The sequence below is a fragment of the Trematomus bernacchii genome, unplaced genomic scaffold (assembly GCF_902827165.1).
Source record: "Trematomus bernacchii unplaced genomic scaffold, fTreBer1.1, whole genome shotgun sequence".
Taxonomy (NCBI): Eukaryota; Metazoa; Chordata; class Actinopteri; order Perciformes; family Nototheniidae; genus Trematomus; species Trematomus bernacchii.
Window position 1 is genome coordinate 10929905 of NW_022987828.1, and position 22797 is coordinate 10952701.

At 39.3% G+C, this 22797-nt stretch overlaps 2 protein-coding genes across 2 annotated transcripts; one reads left to right on the forward strand and one right to left on the reverse strand.

Moving 5' to 3' along the window:
- Nucleotides 1-631: 631 nt before the first annotated feature.
- Nucleotides 632-14682, forward strand: insyn2ab (inhibitory synaptic factor 2Ab). The gene is made up of 3 exons (XM_034152675.1): nucleotides 632-1797; nucleotides 5296-5367; nucleotides 14473-14682. The coding sequence occupies exons 1-3, from the start codon at nucleotides 632-634 to the stop codon at nucleotides 14654-14656; spliced, it is 1422 nt and encodes a 473-aa protein (XP_034008566.1). The 3' UTR covers nucleotides 14657-14682.
- Nucleotides 14683-17707: 3025 nt separating this feature from the next.
- On the reverse strand, nucleotides 17708-22614 carry LOC117499780 (indoleamine 2,3-dioxygenase 2-like). The gene is made up of 10 exons (XM_034152407.1): nucleotides 22506-22614; nucleotides 21039-21134; nucleotides 20784-20903; nucleotides 20076-20194; nucleotides 19878-19892; nucleotides 19644-19743; nucleotides 19367-19484; nucleotides 19203-19254; nucleotides 18833-18981; nucleotides 17708-18676 (listed from the first exon to the last, which is right to left on the reverse strand). Exons 1-10 carry the CDS (start codon nucleotides 22593-22595, stop codon nucleotides 18306-18308), a joined length of 1230 nt encoding a protein of 409 aa, XP_034008298.1. The 5' UTR covers nucleotides 22596-22614; the 3' UTR covers nucleotides 17708-18305.
- Nucleotides 22615-22797: the final 183 nt, after the last annotated feature.

The window sequence follows — 22797 nt, forward strand, 5'->3', positions numbered from 1 at the left end:
GTTATTCCAAAAAGGTGTGCAGAAGCAAATTATCAGAATTTTTGGCAGGCATGCTTGTTTATAAAAAACTATAGTGCGTACTGTAACTAGCAGTTGCAAGTGTTGGAGGAACCAATGAGCTGGGTTTCCAATTAAAAGTGTCTTAGCGTTAGAGTTTTAGCTTATGTTACGTGTTGCAAAAAATGCGGGAAATAGGGGTGGACGTATCATAAACCTATACTGAAGATTAGCTACATTGAGTCCTTTGTTTCTATATGTCAACACAGAGGATGCCAGTAAAAGCATTTAATATAGTCATAGAAAACACACCAAAGTGTAGTGACATTTGGAAAGTTTGACTTTTTGATTTTCTTTCTTCAGTCTTGAGTGGTTATAAATGTTTTCACTTTTGTCACATTTCAACATGTATATTAATAAATGATGTGTTCTGAATTGTGGAACCTATATTTATATCAGATATTGTGTCTTTAAGGATTATCATTTACTACCAGGATTTAAATGTATGGTCTCAGAGGAAACATGTGTTTACAGTACCTTACTAAAGGGATTAGATCCTCTCTGATTTCTCCCACTAAATATGGTTAGACACACAAACACTGATTATATTTTTCTTTTACCTCTTTCAGAAAATATGGTGAGCAAAGAAGACGCCAACTACATTGTTCTTTCAAACTCAGATGACTCCGATTCAGATACAGGCCCCTCACACAGCCTTGATGCACAGTCCGGACCAGAATCAGGCAAGCCACAGGTGAAGAAGAGAAACAAGGCTTTACAAGTTCGTTTTAGGGATATCTGTGAGGCCCAGAATGAGTTTCGGGGAAAACGCTCCAGATCCATTTCCTCCAAAGTGACACAGAGAAAGTATATGACCATGCCCGCCAGACGCTCTATTCCAAACGTGACCAAGAGCACCGGAGTCCAGACTTCGCCGGACCTCAATAAACGATACAAGACTTTCCCTTTCGAGAGGAAAAAAGGACATACATTCAAACATACTGCTTTGGTGGAAGATTATAAAGGACAAAATAATGGTTTTTTGAGCGATATAAAGACAGTAGTAGATGAAGGACAACCCATTGGCGATTCCTCAAAGTACAAGGGTAAGATTGTGGGGCAAACTAAAGCTTTGCTTCACCACACTGATGACACCAGTGATACGGAGGATTTGCTTTCGCGTGCCAACTGTCTGGATGGACCCTCTCGTCCTGACTCTTCACATTTCTCGGAAGAGTGCCATCAGGTTAGCCCTGCTTCAAAAAGAGAAACAGAGTACCAGGGTTGTGGGACAAGGACCAAACACAAAGGATTACCCAAAGAAGATACGGACGCTGGCACTTCCTCAAAGCGCCAGCTTGCTTACTCAGAGTTTTCCCAGGACAAGTCGAGGGGCGCGGGCCCTGTTGCGTGGAACTCTTTGACACAGGTGGAGTCTTTAGGAAGCCCGTCTGTGAGCTGTAAACGGAAAAAGGGTACACAGCTAAACGAACAGCAGTCACAGACGCTTCCCCATAGTGCCAAATGTTCAGTGCAGTCACAAGGGCATAGTCGGACCAGGCATGCATCAGCCTCCTCTAAACTTCAGCAAACAGTTGGGGGGGACGAGGGCTTTCCTCCAAGAGACACACGAGCCCCAGGCATGCGGAGCAGCCAGCAGATAATGCCCTTATCTGAAGACAAGGATATCAAAGTGCAGCTGCAGGCGATGGAGAACCTCATCAACTCCAGCCAAGAGACCATCAAGGTGCTACTTGGAGTTATTCAGGAGCTGGAGAAAGGGGAAGCGCAGAGAGGAGGGTGAGTAGATTTAGCTTTACAGTGCAACCAAACAAACTTTCTACACATATGCATGTTTCACAGTGTGATGTGAAGGGCTATCAATGTCTTGGACACAGTGGTTCTTTGACCTAAATGCTCACATCAACATGATAACATGCTCTCATAATGACCATTGTGACATGATGATGTTTAGCAGGTATGTTGTTAACCATCAAGTTTAGCATATCAGCATGATATAACTTGCTATTTAGAACCAAGAACAGAGGAGGTCTGAGAAAGCTGGGTATGCATGTATTTGAAGGCAAACCAAATAATTGAATAAACAGATATGTTGACCTTGTGATGGTGCTTGAGGAAAGGTCCTCTGCAAACCCTTAGTGTCTTTACCTAAATGTACATTAGTGCATTCAATATTTTTAAGATATTTTCTTAACAAACCAGAGAAGTCCACCTCATGCTTCTGCTAATAGAAAAATAATTTGAACCCACAAACAACTTATTCTCTTGGAACTATGAATATAATCGTAAAGAATGTGCTAAAGTTAGTGTTGATATATATCTCTGAATAAATCAATTAAAATGGATCTGTCTGTGGCGCGAGTGGATGCATCAAGTCTTTATGTAGCGTTTCAAATAAACAGCACAATGCAAATGCCTTCTAATACTGTCTTCCTGTGTAATCTTAACCCAAGGGCAAGCTTTCTCTGTTATTTCTTTATGTGTCATATTTCATTAAAGACTTACCTGTAAAGGAGAAAACGCAGTAACAAGCTTCATAAAGTCCTCGAGCCATTCCCACAGCCAGACTCCTACGGCAGTGCAATTGTAGGAATCAATGCTAAGTACTCCGTCGCAAAAAAAACTCAGAGCAACACAAACCAAATTGTATTTAAGCCTTAACCATATCCAGTGAAGTACAAGGCACCCCAGTGTGGCTCTGTGGAAGTTGATTGTGAAGGCTCAATTAGTGCTGGCTCATAACGCTTTGCCTTTCATCTCCACAGAACTGAGCCTGCTATAGAGCCTTCACTGTGTTGTGTTGCTTAAGTGTTATTAGAGAGGTGCAGTTACAGGATGCAAAGCCTGCCTTACACAATGCATTCCCAAATACTCTTCCTTTTGTTGCATGGCTGGGCAGTCAAATAGCCTGTTTTAATGATACACTTTGAAAATAATCCAACTAAAAGCCTCCCTGTTCTCATCTGGGATAAATAAGTTATGTACAGTGATTTTCAAGCCAATTTTTTCAAATGTATGCAATGCCAAGAAGCAGTCTATAGGTCGTGCAAGAGTGTATGCACAATGTTGTCTTCACTTTACTGTTTATATTGGAAATAACTACTACAAATTATTACAAAATATCCCACTTCTCCATTTTTGGCCGATTTTATTTACTGTCGCTCATGTGCCGCATGAGACAATAAAATTAAACAGAAAATGTTCTGCAAAAGTACAACAGGAACTCAAAATGAAGCATGTGCTCGACAGCTGCTTCACATCTCCTTTAGTACAATAATATTGCACAAAACAGATACTCACCATTGACTTGTAAACAGGAACAATGCATGTGCTTGTCATCTGTTTATCATCTCATCAGGTTTTCCAGACCTAACAGGAAGTGGTTTGCTGACACTTGATTTTTGGTATTGAGGATAATACAGTTACAGAATACATGACCAGAGAGTATGCATTGTATAACCCTCCATATTCAATGTTGTTGTTGTTGTTTTTTACGTGAAAGAAGATTATTATTCTGTGGCATGACCTCGTTTTTTATGATAACAACAGTCCATGTGTCAATATTATTTCCATGTGTGATGCATGCACACTGTATCTTATACTGTTTGAATACAATTGCCATAGTACTGTTATTCATATGCAATAATGCAACATTTGTCATTATTATCATCATCATAGAAAGACTGTCTGCTATGTATACTATATACATAACATGTATTTCATGTAGAATGACAAACCCGATGTTTGAAGCACATCATACCACATGAGACAGTGTGGCCTGCTGAGTTCTTGTTCACAGGTTATCGATAAAAATGCAAAATACTATGCAGTGTTCAGGCAGGCAGAGCAGCAGACACAAAAGTGGGGGGTGTGGACAGTAAAAGTGGAATGCCAAGGGCAGGACAGATCCCAGGACAGCTGACATGGGCAAACCACACAGATAGTGACTCTGTGCCAACAAATGGTCAGCTTAAAAAAACCTGACCGTTTTGACCGTTCTCAGAGGTGCAGTTATTTTTTCCCCATGACGCATCTATGAAACCTTCCTCTGTGACAATGGGTGCTTTTTAATACAGCTCTTTATTGGGTCATGAGCATTTCACCCATAATGGGAGTGTGTTTTTGTGCAGAGTACACACAGTGATTATGAATTTAGGTTAATACCCTTTGATTATAAGAGAGAAGCTCTTTAAATTTCAAGGCTGTACATGAGCGGCCGGCAGCAGTAGCACTCTGTGGACCCTGTCACTGCGCTGAGTTACTGTCCTTGCACACAGCTGTTCAGAGACATCATTTGGGAACAGGGCAGGATGGATGAACTTGTTGACCTTGAGCTCCCATCAGCGTTCTCGATCCTCGCGCTGTTCTCTCTCCCCCGATGAGGTCACTTCTCATGTCAGGGTGAACCGTTGCGGTGTGACACCTCCACATGTCATCCTACAGGGTGAGGGGCTGCAGTGACAGCAAGCAATTACAGAACATGTGCGGCTCTAACACAGCCCCTCGTATCCCCCCCCACACCACTGCCGCCTGCCTTTGCATGCAGTGACTTATAGTGCACATAACATTAAGCAGACCTGCATGGTAAATTCAAATGAGGATAAATGAAAAACTGGCCATATGAAAGACTAGGAGTGTTACACCAAAGGCATTGTATATTTAACACGTCACGTTTGACATATGTATGCATAAACCTCTGTGGTGAGATAGCTGAGGTTGTTCCTTTGTGAAGGTCTTTGAACAGAACAAATTAAAACTGTTCTACAGTAAAGACACTGGCCCCTCAGGTCTGTGTACCTATCCCATGAACAGAGCAGGTGCAATTTGTCTTTTTGATTGCTTTTTTTAATCGCTTATGTTTTATATCTAAAGCAAATTAAGTTGGAGGAGAATATAAAAAGATATATACAGCATAGCGCAGAATGTTACGGTATTGATTTCTCATTACATATGATTCATGCAGCATTTAGTTGTTATTTTCTTCCTATTGCACAGCTAATAGACACAGAACAGATTTGATAACTATGCCATGGCAAAGCTAAGTAATCCTGTTATGTAAAATCAGTAAGTCTACACACTTGATTAACCAAATCTGAGAGAACTGCAGGATCAGATCAGAGCCCCTGCTGCATGTTCGACTGTTAGGAGTAAACAACACTGGGTAAAAACCAAGCTGAACAAATTATGTGTGATACATGATGCCCAAAGGTGTTGAAATATAAATGCTAAAGCCTGTCACTTGAGATCACATACATCTTTTCATCTCTCTGTTTACAGGCTCACCTACCGAACAGGACAAGACACAGCAAATTGTGACACTTGTCGAAACAGCGCATGCATCATTTACAGGTGGGCCCTTTTTAACTGCCAGTGTTTCATTAATGCTGCAATAAATTGTGTTTTCTGTTTGATTATGTGATTCAGTGTGAAAGAGGGATGCTTCCAGGAGTATTTGGTGCAGTGTTCTGTTTAGAAAATGTATAAGGATATGTAGTATCTGGATCTGACAGAGGCAATACGGTTTGATCAATTGAATAGATGCAAATAAAAGCTTTTGGGTGTAGTATTAAATTATAAAATGAGCATAGGGCTATGAAAATAATTAAATGTGCAGTTACTGGCAGTGCTGTACTGCACCATGGTGTGTTTTTCTACAATGGAAGATGAAATACATAATACCTCCATTATCATTTGCGAAGGTTTCTGGGGAATGTATGGCCTCTCTGTAATAAATCAGTAATCATACACAGCAGTGGAAAGTGAATTAGATAGGGTAGGAAATTACAGTGGGCCCTGTTGCACAGTATATGAGGACCTTGAATTTCATTACAACCCATAAAACGCTGTTCTCTATTAAAGAACAAATGATGCATTAACTCTTTTGATTTGAAAAAAAATACACAGTATAGCCGCGGTTTTGTGTGGTGTAAGTGTTCTGTGTGACGAGCTGGAAAAAGGCTCAGAAGCGGGAATCCACTGAAATGGTACCCTTAATTTAGTTGTCACTTCACTCCAGAAACCTGTTCTGCTGAACCCACTTGTTACCCTGTTATCTAAAACAGGAAACAGACAGCTGTTTGGAAAATGCTCATCAGACACTTCACTCTCTACAGTTGGACCTTTGGGGTTGGGTTTCGATTGTGCATAAGTGAAAGTAGCTCAAAAAGCACAAAATCATTGATGTAAACTTTCCTTTCCTTTCTAAATATGATACATGCTAATGTAACATGATATTTTTCCCAAACTTCTGCTTTATGCTTCTCTTTCTACAAAATGGAGATTGTGTTTCTTTTGGATTCTTATTGATTAATTTCAGATATTTAAAACACAGTTATTGTTTTAAACTAATTTGGACACATACTCATGGACATTTCTCGCAAAGAAAGAAAAATGTTCTTTAAGGTTTCAACTTTATGTTGCATTTTCTACAAGGATCCTCATCTCTGTTTTCCCTTGACAAGTGCATTGTTTCAAGCTGACCTAGATTGTGTTTAAACACTATATATGACCTTGAAACAGGCTCGCTATTTCATATCAGATACAGGGGGTAATGAATGATCGCCCTTCACAGATGTGTTCCTTCCTATACAAGTGTAGCATGACAATTCGTGTATTATCTGACTTTTGTCACAGAAATAAAAAAAACGTGTTTGATTCTGAAATGATAACGCCTCATATCCAACATGTTGGGGCTAGAAGCTAATAAGCAAGCAAAGAAAACATATTTTACCCAAAAATGTTTATACTCCAAAAGATGCTGCAGGGTTTCATAAAAGGTGCTGTCCAGGGGAACCTCCTCTGTTGCACCCGGCACTCTAAAATCCATCTATAATTAAATGTATTTCCTCGTCCATCTCCATAACTGTCACGTCTCCTTAACCTCCCCCATCTCTGTCATCTGCTCTGCACTCGCAAGGCACTTTTTTGGCATCTTAATTCATGTCGAACCATTCTTTATTTTTGTCAGTGCACCTCTGTTCAGATCAAATCAAAGTTTATTTATATTGCCCAATATCACAAAACAGATTAAAATGAGAGAGTACAACAAAAACTCAGTAAAAACAATTAAATTAAATACCATAAGGTGTAGGACTAAGGAGGACACACATAGGGACATTTAGAACCAGCTCTAAGTATAGGCTTTATTAAAAAAAGAAAGTCTTCAACAAGTTCTTTAATTTGTTGCACACAGTTGGTTCCGGAGCTCTGACTCCTGCTCTGGTTTTCCGGGAGTTACCAAAAGACCTAGAGAGTCAATAGGGGATTCAAATATATTTTAGGTATAATGGTGCCTTTCCATTTAGTGCTTTGTAGTTGAGTTTTAAATGTGATTCTGGACTTTACTGGGAGCCAGTGTGAGAGCTGATACAATGTGAGTGATATGGTACTTTGTCCTTGTTTTTGTTTGCTGCAACATTTTTGTAGACGACAACTGTTGTAATATTCCTTATATTTGTTGGTCCATTTACACCATTACTTTTTTTTCATTTTAAATGTAGGACCCAAAGCTTATTAATTATGTTAAGGATAAAAAAACACCTTGGAGCTACAATTGTAACCTTACAATGCACCTCACACTAGTCTTCACACTTTTGAACGTTAACACCCAAACTGACCCAGACATGAGCCGCCGACTTGCCTAAGGAGCATGACTAAACAATATTTTATGTTCTTCTCCTGCTGCAACAAACCAGGATATTTGGTCTGTTTTTGCTCCAGGTAGAGTCAAAAATAGAAACAAAATGCTCTCCTGTGATATCTCTCCAAAAACACCACAATTGAACAGACAGAGGGCTGCAGAACGACAGACACTATCACCAGTGAACTGAGAGCACAGATGTAAACCTGAATCAGTCCAATGTGAAGAAATAAGAGAAACTCGACACTTCTGGGCAAAACAAGATATTATTGGATCTGAATCTGATTTTCTATAAGAGACACTGGCAGGTGTCGGGAGGAAGAATAGCTACTCTCCTGAGGACCTGGTGTCTGACCTCACAAAAAAATCCTTCAAGTCTTGTCTGCTTACCTATCTTTAAAGACATGTGGGACTAAATGATGTTTTCGAGGCAGATGGAGTTCACTTAAATAGGATAAAGCTGTTCACCTTCACCTACTCCTTCACCCAGCTGTTCATACCACTTCTCAAGATGTTGAAGTAAATAAGGCCATGCTTAGTGTTATAAAAAGAAATGTCTCATTCATGCCAAACAAATGGTATGATTACTCTGACAGCAGATGATTTTAATCTTTATAATTTACAGATCCTCAGATGTGACAAAGCAGATGTGCACATTTCTTTTTGGGTTACTTTTTCTTTTTTTAAATTGTATGCGCAGTACTCCTTACTTATTACAGCCAACATCTAACATTACTGCAGTGAGTCTGTCTGTTTCTATTTGTATTCCCTATTTTTATCGGTTTAATATCATTACTGTAGGTATGTAGGTATGTACTGTAAGTAAGTGAGGGTTTCAATCTTGGGGTTAAGGCAGATTGGCTATGTAAGAATATGTATAACTATTTCGATAAATGTCATAGGATATGATTTGACTGGACTTATTGTGGTTAATATTGTTTGTGGCCAAAGAATGCATTTAGGATTCCTCTAACTAAGAAGAAAACTCTATAGATTTAATAGCTACATAATGACTAAAACAATAATACCCCTACGTAGAGGAGCAAAGAAAACTCCTAAAGCCTACGGCTGAGTTTCTCTTTTTTCCCCTGACTGCTCCTATCCCATGTCGGTGAGGCAGTTTGGCTTAAACAACAAACTACCAACAATTTCTGATGGCAAAGACGCGCCCCTCAGTCTGTTGACACTAAACCAAAGCATGTACGGTAATAAAATCACATTAAAGGCACACTCTGCGGAGTAGTAATAAAGTGGAAGATTATTATTTCATCTGCGGTCTGTATCATTAAACGCTGTTTATTTCCGATCACCCGATTAGATTTTAAGTCATGGAGTAGAGCAGAGCCTTAGCTGGCAGCAGTGTAGTGCTCCATCATGGTGCTCTGTGTCTTTGCCAAGGCAGTTGTCATAAATATCTTAAATTCTGCAAATAGTGCTGTTTATTATTCTTCAGCTGCACAAACCTTCCAAGATTGAATTATGTTTGTACACAGGAAAAATAAAAGCATGTATTTATTGTTTATCTCAGCTCTTGATGTCAGAATAGCCTTTTTAATCTCATGTGCAACTTCCTCACCTCATTAGCAGCACCCTGTTATTATAATAGTCTATTATCACAGTGAATTAACCTGCTGAACGGCCAGCAGAAATCACATTACACTGAGGAAAATTGAAATAGGGCTTGGAAAAGTCAGTGCCTCAAATGGTTAGACTGGAACTGCATGTTGCAACTCTAACTGAGGTAGACTCCCCTGAGATGTAGCCCTTAATTTTAGAGCAGTCCACAACCTCCAGTGTGTTCGATAAATTCAGCACTTGAGTATTTGCTGAGCTCAGGTATCAGCAGGTCTCATCCATACTTCAGCTCCCCCCCCCGACAGTCACCCTCGATATACTGCAGCATCTCATACATCACTGCAACAAATAGGGATACATACATATGGCGAGTAAAAGGGAGGAATGGAAAGACTGTATGGATGATCATTTAAGGAAATAACTATAATGCTACTGTCTATCACATCAGGAGAAAAGGTATGTCAAAAAGGGTCCTTTCACCCATTTATCAAAAAAAAACTGAGAATGCATGTTTTGTCCATATTTTGGGATGGCGAACTGGACTCAATACTATTACCCATGAGCCTCAGCTGCCAGTGCAATGGGAAATAGGCAAGCTAGGGATATACAAAAAGTGGTAGCAAATTCAAAACGCTTGTTTGTCACATTTGGGTTTTTTTGTAATACATTTAAAAATAATAGTATGGTATACACTTTACAGTACTTACAGAGCACATACAATCTTCTTAGAGTAGAATGTTGTGAATGCTATGTTGTGAATTCCCCATCTGTTTTCTTCTTTTTATGGGATTTTATTCAAATATATTTTTCACAAGTCCTTCAATTTCAACATAACAGTTTTCTTTTAACCAATAGCTTGTCATTTGCTACATTTTTGCTACCCATATTACTAGAAATAAGTTAACATCTTCTTCTTGATCCCCACTGGCTTTTTTTTTTCCAAGTAGTAAGATAAGTGGATCTTTATTAAGATTAATACCATTTTCAGATGCTTCTAGCTTTTAATGAACAAAATGAACGACTGGGGTTTGCCATCTGCTCAAAATTCTTTCTAATTTGGTGTGTCTTAAATTTTAGAGAATTATGATCCTCCACATACAATCTTTTCAAATGTTGAATTCGTTTTTCATATGTATTTTTCCATTTGTTTTTTCCGTTGACATTCATTTGTTTATTTTGATTATTAGCTAGTATTGTTTTTACCATCTAAGTAAGGAAGTTATAATATTTAGCATTGTATCATTGAATGTTTTAAAACAATAAAAAGTTAACTTCTTAATTGGAAAAAGTAACTAAATGATAATTGGTTGGACCACATTGTGATCCAATCTGATACACTGATACACCGATATTGCTAGAAGAAGGTTTTTAAAAACAATATAGGGGTTGTAGTATACTTAATGGACAAAAACAAGATGGAAACTGCTCTTTATAGTCCCTTGTTATCTACTTCTGTATATCAAACAAGATTTCTAAGAGCATCCGTTGCAAATGATGTGTGTCCCACCACTGAGTCAACATAGAATACAAACCCAGTGTTACAAACAAAATCCGATCAAAGCGTTAAAGCATTTTATCCCTATCATGCTGCGTTGAATAAGAACTAGCACTGGAATCAAAGTACACTCTGTAGTTGTTTCCAATTTGGAAGTAACAATGACTTTGAAAAAGAGTTAAGTTCAGGGAAAGGCAACTGCAAAGCAATATGATGAGCTAATTAGCACTTGTATCCCACGCTGCGATGGAGGAGCCGTGGTTGTTTTGGTGAACAATTGTCAAGATTGCTTATTCTGTTTTGTTCTCATTAATGAGATCGGGTTTTTCTTTGAGCCTCTGTGAAGCAGAAAGCTATGTAATAGACAACAGCAATGGCTGAAAAGAGAGAAACATGACTGCTGAAGAATCCCAGCATCTGATTTCCATAACCTGTGGGAGGTATCTGCTTCAACTGTTGCCTGTCTGTCTGGAGGAAATAACTGTCAGTCTCCAGGGATTCAATCTACTATGCCCTGTCATGTAGCTCTGAGGATGTTACACTATACTGGGTCTGAACCACTCATCTTGTCAAGTGAAGGGTTTGAACTTTGAGTGGCCAAAGGGGAAATCAAGAGAGGGGAAATGACTTTACGCTGAAAGGTTGGCAGTAGCGGTGAGAGAACAGAGGCTGTGCAGGTATACACTGCTGAATGAATAGAGTATGCTGTGCTAAAAAGACTCATCACAGCAGCACAATCCCTCCCAGGAGCTACAATAATTGAACGGTGCTCAGCACACCACGACCACAGACAAACAAACAGCTCGCCACTGATCAGCAACAGCTACTCACAATGCATAGCTAAAGAGATGATTAATCTGCTTTGCTAAAGGCCAAAGCAAATCCTCCCTGTCTCCAGCCGCTTCAATCTGTTTGTGTGGAGAGATGATCTTAGATATAAGGCTTTTGTTTGCTGCAGCACCTGCTCCCCAGAGCCACCCACATCAAACAGTGCTGCCTCCGGCTTCCCACCGAGGCATTTGTCCACGGCGTTTAGTAATTGCAGTGATATGCCAAGTGATTTATTGCTTAATAATTGCTGAGGCTATTCACACTGTGATCCTGGTCTGCTTTCTGTCAAGTCAACATTCTTTAAACAGCAGTTGCAAAGACACATTTTTCAACAAAAGATACAAATAGAGATTAAGCTGGAGGAAATTAAATGACAGATGCTGTTTCCACCCGGGGGAGTTTAGTGAACAATGCTATTTGCACCCGGGTGACAATGCTATTTGTGGTGTGGCTCAGTGGGATCATGCGCTGGTCTTCGGATCGAGGAGAGCAAGCTTGAGTCTAACTGCAGTCAGCATATCGTTGTGTCCCTGGGCAAGATACTCTGCTTCTGTGGGGACTGCCCACAGTATTGAATGTATGTAAGTTGCTTTGGATAAAAGCGTCTAACAAGTGACATGTAATGCACCCGGGTGTAAATAGCATTGTTGACTATAATCACCCGGGTGTCTGTAGTCAACAATGCTATTTACACCCGGGTGATATAGTCAAAAATGCTATTTACACCCGGGTGACTATAGTCAACAATGCTATTTACACCCGGGTGTTTATAGTCAACAATGCTATTTACACCCGGGTGACTGTAGTCAACAATGCTATTTACACCCGGGTGTTTATAGTCAACAATGCTATTTACACCCTGGTGATATAGTCAAAAATGCTATTTACACCCGGGTAACTGTAGACAACAATACTATTTACACCCGGGTGACTGTAGTCAACAATGCTATTTACACCCGGGTGATTATAGTCAACAATGCTATTTACACCCGGGTGACTATAGTCAACAATGCTATTTACACCCGGGTGTTTATAGTCAACAATGCTATTTACACCCTGGTGATATAGTCAAAAATGCTATTTACACCCGGGTGACTGTAGTCAACAATGCTATTTACACCCGGGTGATTATAGTCAACAATGCTATTTACACCCTGGTGATATAGTCAAAAATGCTATTTACACCCGGGTGACTATAGTCAACAATGCTATTTACACCCGGATGACTGTAGTCAACAATGCTATTTACACCCGGATGACTGTAGTCAACAATGCTATTTACACCCGGGTGACTGTAGTCAACAATGCTATTTACACCCGGGTGACTATAGTCTACAATGATATTTGTGGTGTAGCTATTTTCACCCAGGTGGAAATAGACACTTTTAAATTGAACAATGGATAATATGTATAAGTTAAAGTTGTAAAACAGTTGCATCACATACTGCAAGAAATAGAAATTGTCAGGACGAAGACCTTCTCATTGTCAAGGATTCAAGTGTTGGATTTGAATAGAAGTATGAAAAGGAAACCGTACATAAGAAAAAGAAAGGAAGCAGTTTGCAAAAACAGGTTTTGTTGTGGTGCAACAAAACATATTTTTTATATAAATTCACAAACCAATGCAGGCTCTTGTACATTTGATCCAGAGTTTGATTCATTAAAAGTCAAAGCCTTCCAAACATCTATGCAGTGCTCCATCCAGTTTCTCCCCTGAAGGCTTTATTAGAGCTCTCTTGTTAATCGACACTTATCTTAAGGGTGAGGACAGTTCCCAGGATTAATTTTGTCACTTTGAGAACAGCATATCCTTGAGCTAACTAATTACACTGCCCATCAAAGCCCTCACCCTATCATACAAAGCTTAGTACTTTAACTTGTACTTGTGTGCCTGCAGACAAGAAGAGGACTTCATGCTTGACCTTGACATGTCAGATGTCATCTCTTTCGGCAGCTTCAGTTCTCCCTTCCACCTTTAATCCTCCAGACTTTGAATGACAAGAATAAGCTGTAAGCAGTAGTATTCACTGTGCTTCTTAAAAGCAGTGCCCTGAGTAATGGTTAGTATTAAAAAAAATGAAAAGAGAGGATGAATAAAAATGCCAAAAACCAAAAAGCAACATTTTATTTTGAGGTGAGGATGAGTGTCACTGTTGCATGCATAAAGCAGATAATTCATTCTCTTTTAGATCATTCGGATGCTCTCAAATATTTATTGCATACCCCAGGAATAAATACATTAACAGAGCACTACAAATCAATAGTAATAAAGTGAAAGGAGATGGTGTATAATAATGCATTTATCCCTAGCTTGAATACAGGCAGTTAATCAGGATCTGCTTGGCCTCTCAATGGTTTCATTTGGAAAGGATTAAGCCTCACATTTCTCCCAAGCCTGAGAGATTTAATCGGGGAGAGAGTTCAACTAAGGTGGCGGAACAAAATCATACAATGACCAGCCTGGGATTACACTTGCGGATGTGAAGGTCAGGAGCAACCCACTTTTTGGCATTTTTTTTAATACAAATATAATCTGTGCAGGAAAAGCCCTTTGACTGCATTGCATGAAAGATACCGGGAGGATGCAAAGGAACTCTATTACTCGGAGGAGTCTGTGAAATGTAGATCTGTGCCGCAAGACATGTGTGCTGCCAGGGTGTCTGTCAGTGCATTTGAACTGTTTGCCTCCCTCCCAGCCTCCATCTGGACATCAGTGGATTACCAGTATCCACTTTTGACTAACGAAATTGACTCATGAATGTTAACACTACCAAAAAGATAAATCGCCTACTTTGACAACTTTTTACTGGCAATCAAGATATATACCATGAAATCCTCACATTTAAAGTTCAATTTTAAACTGAATAATGTACATATATGTACTAAACTTCTCCCTGTTTTGCTTGTGTTACAGTGTGGAGCTGGACTTTAAACTGCAGGAGGATAAAATACAGCCCCTGATTAAGAGACTTTACCCTCTGGATAGTCAACAATGCCCCGCTCTGCCTTACTCCAATGAAGTGTTCACATCCACCCCCAAGCGCAAGTCCAAGACAGAGTCCAAAAAGCATTCTCGTTGGAAACTTTGGTTCCTTTGAATAATACATGAAGGTTTTGGAAACAGCCTTTTTGTTGGGCACATTAATACCCCTGTTGTTCTCTAAAGGGATGAGGGAATATTCAGAGGGAATAATCACCACATGAGGATGCATAAGGACAGAAACCAGTTCATTTTTGGGGATCTGAGTTGAGACTGCACATTATGTCAGCTAGGGGACAGCAGAGACAAATAACAATTTAAGGTCTGCCAAACCTTTTCCTGGCTTGTTCGCTGAAGAGGATGGACACACACCTGCAAAAAACTAGGTGAGCTTTGGGATACATATGTTTCTTAGCTGTGTAAAGATGGATGTTATTTCAATACTGCACCTCTCACTTTATATGCGCGTCTTTTTATTGCCTTCTCCAATGCAATGCACTTTTGATCTTATTCCTTTAGAGCATATTGCTTGGCCACAAGAGGAGGCGCCATGTGGAGGGCCTTTTTTAAGTGAAGCTATAACCTTTTGAATGGACATCAGCCCCACCTACGGCAAAGCACAAACATTTGACTATTGAGAAGAAAATGCGTCAAAGACTGAAATACCGTACAGTACATGGCAGTGTGTCAGCGCTGTTCTTATTACCCTGTCTCTTCTCTCCTCTTCCTCCTTTTCTCTTGCTCAGTTTGTCTGTCCAACTGACTGTCTGCCTGCATTTGTTAATATCCCCTGTTTCCTCCCTCTCTTTCAATCTATGTCCCTTTATCTTTCTCTGCCTTTCTATCTTTCTCTCCATTTAGCTCACTGTGCAACTAAACAACTAGCCAGCCAACTTTGCCTCAGTCATCCCGTCCTTTTCTGCTGGCTACACTGACACATAATGATCAGAATCTATTTTAGAATATCTGCTTGTTTTTAGCAAAGTATTGTGACATTTTAAAATGTATGAGCGCCTGCTCTTGAAGCAGGTCAAATTGTTGAAAAAAATATCTTGGGTTAGGTCACATTTTTACCAACATATATAATGTTTTGACTAATTCCAAGGCAGAATATTTTCTATTATATCTGAGAAAGTGTCTGGGTTTTTTGGAGTTTATTCTTGAATTTCAAACAAAACGTAAAGGCTATTTTGACATTTCTATTTAAGTCTGCTAAGAGTTTGCCTTGCCTATCAGTCATTCATTGGGTCACAGTAAAGCTCTGATGTGATGTCTTGAACCGACTCTACTTCTGAGCAATTTGTTTCATGCCCAGTTGGCTTACACTTGAAGTGTGTTTTGTAAAAATAATTTATCTTGCCATTCCATCTTGTGAAATATAACATTTTTTTTCTTTTTTAATTTGCATAACACCATTACAAAACACCAAACATCTGTTTAACAACCCACACAAACAACTGCGCACTGAACTTGCAAGAGTAGAAGGGCTATACAGTGCTAATGGAGTATGGTAGCAATCTTACAGCAGAAAAGACTTGTAGCCACCAGCTTTGGTAAAGTACAAAAAAAAACACTGATGATGTAGCAATGGTACCGAACAAAGCAGGTATTTACTGAAGTCTTAAAGTGATTTTATAACAGCAGCTCTTATGTAGATGATGGTACTGTTTAATGTCGGAGAAATGTCAGGAAGACTCATACTGGCCTCCCATCGTTAGACCACGCAGCATTCAGGTCACCAATTTCCATGCAAAGATCTGTACCTTGAGAAAGTGCAATTTAGTTATTATGTGAAATAATATGCATTTTTCTACTGTTTCTACATCTCGATTAAAACATTTTCAACTGAAAGTGCATCAGTGTGCTCCTATGTCTATGACAGCTAAAGGCAATAGAGTTACTAAGTGAGGAGCCATTTTGGGAGATCAAGACCTTTTCATTCATTTTTTCATAGTCAATGTTACGTGACTCACAGTTGTAGCACTTCTACAGTTGTATTGGCATGAACTCTCCTTCTTGACTCATCAGTACCAAAAGATTAACAGCAGTGTTAACAAAAATAAAATAATACAAGCTTGTATGGAGGATCAGGAGAAAAGGTAGCTAGGACTCAAAACATTCATCACTTCAGTTTAAAATAATTTGATGTGCAATAAATGAAAAACATTTTTTCTTGCAATCTGCCTGACCAATTTTAGTGTTTGTTTTCATGTTGGTTTGGTTTAGAGACTATAGCGCTGCCCTTTGTTAAGAACTACAGTATGATCAAAGGGCATTTTTAATGCTTCAACGCGCTGATTTGCACCTCTTGGATTCTTCTCCATAACAACAGCAGCTGAGGCTCATGGGTATCGTATTTACTGGAGAGCTGTCCGCATGCCAAAATGATGTGATGTGACAAAATATGATATGCCAGAATCACAGTTTAATTTATTCAAAGCATTAGCCAAAGCACTACCTATCTTGTAAACGTATTTTATCACTTTACATCAACATTATCATTGAGGGTCAAATTTGAAATGTGAATTCAAAATGAGAAAAAGACCGGAGACAGCAACTCTTTGTGACTGCAGACAACTACACCAGGAATAGGTGTAGTTACAGCCAGAGCTGCATTCAGCCGCTGTCTGACAGTCCACATGTTACATCTTTTGTGCTATAGTGAGGCAGAGTTGGACCATGACCAGGGCTCAGCAGCTGTATTGTGGTTGAGCTCCTTCTTCTCCCTTCTAATGTGATTAGTGCTCAATCGCAAGAAGAGTCAAGACCAGGAGGCGAGAGGGGTTCCAGGCCATCAATCTGAGTGACCTGATACCACATCCATCCCTCTCACCCCCTGATCCACCGCACAGTGTCTGTCTCTTTCATTCTCCTCAGCTGATTCTCTGTAGCTTTTATTTTACCAGTGTCCTCCATCATTCCTACAGCACTTTCTTCCTCTATTTTGTTACCACAGCCTTTTGTTCTCTCTGCATTCCTCTCCTTCCTCTGCCATCTGCCTCTTAATCTCAAGCATGTGGGATTACCTATTTTCTATGTAGTTCCATCCATATGATAATAGTTTTAAAATGGGTAAAACATGATTGAGCATTGTCAAAGAAACTGATAAGAATATGTTTATTTTATTTTTTTATTACATTATTTCAACATTCAAATCATTTCTCTGAAAAATAGTATGAAGATTCAAGGGTGTACAGATTCGAGGTACTGCAAATTATACATTATTTTTTTTAAAAACAGATAAAAAGAATACATTAAATCCATCCCTAGATGTAGTTCCACTTTGTAGCACTGTCTGTAAAAGTTGTAACAAGGATATTACATGATCATATGAAATATTATGTCAAGTACAGTGAAGTTTATTCATTAATATCGAGGACTATATTATATGGAAGCCAAGAATACATAAGAAGCTTTAGTTTGGGATACAAAATATCTACATTCTGTCAATTGTGATTAAGCATCATTTTGGTTTACCATATTTTTATTTCATGATGTTTTAGATGTTTTCTGTTTAACCCTGCATGGCAGAAGTGGCTTACGAAATATGGCATATGGCAAATATGGAGTCTGTTTAGGCCACACCCAATAGTGATGTCACAGTGCACTGACACCCTGGAGTACACATCCACATCGCAAAGATAAACCACTGGAGGTCAACAAAAACAGCATGTACTTTCATTCCATTTATAAATAGAACAGCAAGAGTGTAGTGTATAAAAAAGTGTTGGATAATGTGCATATTATAATTAATGCTGTAGTGTAAATCATATTTCAGTTTCTCTTGACGCAGATGGCCTCTCTTGGATCAATGCTTTTTGAGTGGCATTACGAGTGCTCTTGAGGAAGACCATGAAGCTGGATCCACCGGTCCCTGTGGTGTTCAGCGCGGTGCCAACACCTCTCAGTGGGCAGCCCATGGCCTGAGAACCGGGCAAAATAACGTACTTGGCCACAGTCTTGAGGTGGTAGTTCCTTAAATCTACTAGCGCTGAGATACAGGAGTTGAAGGCCTGGCAGAGATCGGAGCTGGGGTGGGACAGGATGAAGTCTCGCAGAGATGGACAGACAGACAGAGTCTCAATCAGCCGACGGTGGGCGGGAGGCATGTACTCCCTCATGCGTGTCAGGAAGGCTCCTAGATAGACCAAATCAATGATGAGGACAGAAAAAGAGACTTAGAACCTTTCCTGGAAACACTTTCTGCCGGAGCAATCAACTGACTGCACAAACAGCGTGATTTATTCATGAGAAGCATCAGATGGGTCAAAGGTTGAGGGAAATGCATCTTTACCTGTCTCATCGTCATGCTGGATGCAGAGCAACGCATCATAGCACTGAAGGGCTGAACTCTGGGCTGCACTTCCGCCTGATAACAAAATTGGCTCATTGCTCACACCTTCATACAACAGCCCCCTTGGAAGCATGGGGTTGTCTCGCCACCTTAAACAGGTCAAACCACATACATAAACATCCTTTTTGTGCAAATAAGAAGAACACAATACCATTTCACCTTATTCAGTTAAACATATAGTGCAGCAATAGAGAAAAGTACAAAAGGAAGGTAGAAGCAGAAGGGAATTTCATCATTTTATCAGCACCAGATGAAATAAATGTTAAGAACATGAATAACAATAGCATATTGTCACGGACCTTAAACTCACCCTGAGACAAAAATCCTCAATGTTCCATGAAACGCAGTTGGATCCACATGATCTGAAAAGAGCACAATTCCATTTATTGTAATAACCTTGAATTTCTCTACCTTCATCACAGGCACAGCATGTTAATTGGTTCAATTGAGATTGCTCTGTTAATTCAAACTTACTGTGCATAAGTTTGAAAGTTTCCTTCATCTTCTTCAAAGACTGAGTCACTTTCACGAGACCTCTCTGTAGGCTGCTGAGGTCAGAGATGTTCATGGCGCGCATCACCTCCAGAGCTCCCTGGTTAGAGTTTTTAAAAACAATTAGCTGCAAGTGAAAAACACACAGGAATGAGATGGTGTCTTAAAAAAACAAGGGGACACATGGACAGACGTCATTGGGCCGAGGTTCTGAAAGAGTTAACAAAAAAGAGGAAGTGTTACAGCAGTCAGAACTAACCGTAATGCCTGAACTTGCAGCCATCTCGACCAACAAAGATACAATAAAAAATCCCCTGCAACTCTCCCCACCAGGAAAGGAAAATATCAAATCCAAGTTCCTGTTTTTGAAAAGGATGTTTAGAAAATATTATGACGTGAACATCACAAGTACCAAACTACAAAAATTATGGTCAAATTGTACTTCAGCAATTTGAAACAATGTGATAGTGACTTCTGTTTTCCTTCTACTCACCCAATTTCCATATCCCTAAAATGAAAAGAGAAGCGCATTCAGTGGTTAGAGAAATACCTCGCTATTTTTATCTTTGAGTGATTGAAAATTAGATATGTACAGTTTTATTGTAATGTTACTATTATAATAAAATAGTGTCTGTGGAATAGCGACATGAAGTCAAGTCATTAAATAGGGCAATAAAACAGCAATACTCACCCTGTGGGATCCCTTAATTTCCAGTTGCATAAAACTGAATCTGCATAAGTCAGGATGGCAGGAAGGCCGAGCCTATCAGATACCAGCCAATAAGGCAAAGCCAGGGCTTTAGGAAGAATCTGTCAAACAAGAATAATAGTGAAGTCCCAATCTAGTGATGTCTTAGTGAGATTTTAAAGGTTTTGAGCCAAGGGTATTTAGATAGCGAAGGCAATGGCTGTTGGTCAGTAAACCACTTTGAACCAGGCTGAAACAAAAAAGGATGGATGCAATGATACTTTGGTGCCAAGTGGATGAATCCTAGTGACTTTGAAGAGTCCCCTGACATTTCCTTTAATGCCACTTCTTGGTAAAAGCTTTAACTTGTACTCATGGCAACTACTCAATGGATTAGACCAATATTTAGAACAGAAACTGCTGATTACGGATTATGTTTTCTAATAAGATGATTAACCTGACATATAGCCCCATCAAAATTGTTAAAATGAACTTGCCTTAAAACCAAATACCTGCAAAACGAATGACATTCCCATTAGCCACACTTTTGGTTCAGTACCAATTCACCATTGATAACATACAAACAAGCTAAATGTAGATGGTGGGCACAACATTCTACTATCCTAACATTAGCTTGTTAGCATGTTGATGTCAGGATTTAGCGCATCTTTTCTGAACCATCCCTGATTCCTTTGCAATTTAGTGTTTTACCTGAGCAGGTGATTGTTGGCCTTCCTGCCATACATATCCCATGCTGATAAATCCCAGCGCTAGGTGAGCCAGCCTGAGCTCTCGATGGTTGCTCAGGAGATTGGGACTCAACACCGGCATCTGGATTGTGATCACATTGTCTGTTTTCATTAACAGTGAACTCCACCGAGAGTTCACAAATGAAACTGTAGGTTTCACATTTACATGAATGGTTTTACTACGGAGTTGCATTAAAAAGGCTTTGTCAATTCTCACCTTGTGAACCAGATCCCGTAGTTCACGTGACTGTATCAGATGTGTGAGATTATTTGCCAGGTCCAACCACACCTGATAGTGATCTGGAAGGTGATTCTGAAGGATAATAACAATAAAATTACTTTTGATGTTTTAAAATGTTTCTTTGCAATGGGGATTTTCATGTAGAGTGTAATCAGTAACATAATCAGCTCTTGTATTTCTGAACTGCATGTCAGGGAATGCCCGGTGCTTTCAATCAGACAGAGAAAGCTATTTAAACAGGGGAGCCAGTAGAAAACTGAAAAAAACAAGCAGAAAACAGGGAATGGCCTAATAGCTGCTTTTAGCTACAGAAACCAAATAAGTGTGTTGGTGAATTTAGTGAAAAAATGCAGAAAAGTTAAATAATTTGAATCAAAATTGTTGCAGCTCAAATGCATTGCAATGACTTTGTTAAAAACTTGAAAGTGAAATGTTAAACTGGAAGAGGTAAAATAGTGATGAAGCTTAGGGGTAGGTAAGTTTGAGAAACCGGCTCGAGATACACTTTTTATTATATTCCATGGAATGCTCTTAACATCCCGATAGCAATGAATATTTTAAGTGCTTTGACAAAAAATCCATAAAAAAATGTCATCTGTGGAAGCCGTAGTATTGTAAAAAGCACGACCAATCATTTTAGCCGGCCTGGCTAAAATAACTGGATGGCCTACCTGCCTGTCAGCCTTCCATCTGTGCACAAACTTATCTCGTGCCCTCATTGGTCATGTGCGCGTTCGTGTGTGTTGGAGGAGGGGCTCTATAAGGAAGTGGCAGATTTTTTCTGGCTGTGTATTTTCAAATGTTAGCGCACTCGAGCTGGTTTCTCCAAAATTACCTACCCCACCTTTAATATTTCAAAGAAAAGTAAAAAAATGTATAAACAACAATATGTATGATGAAGATTAAAGAAAAGAAGAACAATAGTGGAATACTGTTGAACAACATTCGCACTAATAAGTATGTTGAATACTATACTGTGTGTGGCTTCGCCAGTCACACAGAATTAACATCCATACTGACTGATATGTATACGTCTTGCAACGTTTACAATTCTCTAGACTGTCGACTGATCTTTTGATTATATACTATTTATTCCTGGTATATCCTTAGATAAGAAGTTAAGCAAGTATATCCAAATTAGCCATTATATTGGTAAAACAAATATTGGTCATATGGTTGGCTTAAGAAGAGACAGACCTTCTCCAGATCAATTATCCCTTATAATCTTACTTAGAAACAAACATTATTATGAGTCCCAGACCAGAGGGAATAGTTGTGCTGTACACAAAATACTTTAACAAAGGCAATAGATGGATAAGAGAAAATAGTCCTCAGTGGTAAGCAAATACAGAATGTCCAGTCTAGTTTTGTTTTTTCATAACATATTGCAACCTTGTTTCAGATCTCCTTTGTGAGAAGAAATAAGAGAACAACTGAACATACCAGTGGCTCTTCTAGGATAAATCCAAGCTCATCAGAGATATCAAATGCATCGTAGTCTTCTTGAAGTGCTTCTCTGCTGTTGGTCTCCATATGATCTGCCCTGTACTCTACTGAGGGAGTTTTGCTTAGAGAAGTGAATTACTCATGTGACACACTGATATCAATAGGGTATATCACCTGGTTTGGGGAATTTGTCACCTCCTCTTCTTGCACAATCACAACAGTAAAGAGCCAATCCCATTTCTTTTAGGAAGGAGTTCACAGAGAATAGATACAATTCCCCAGTGCAATA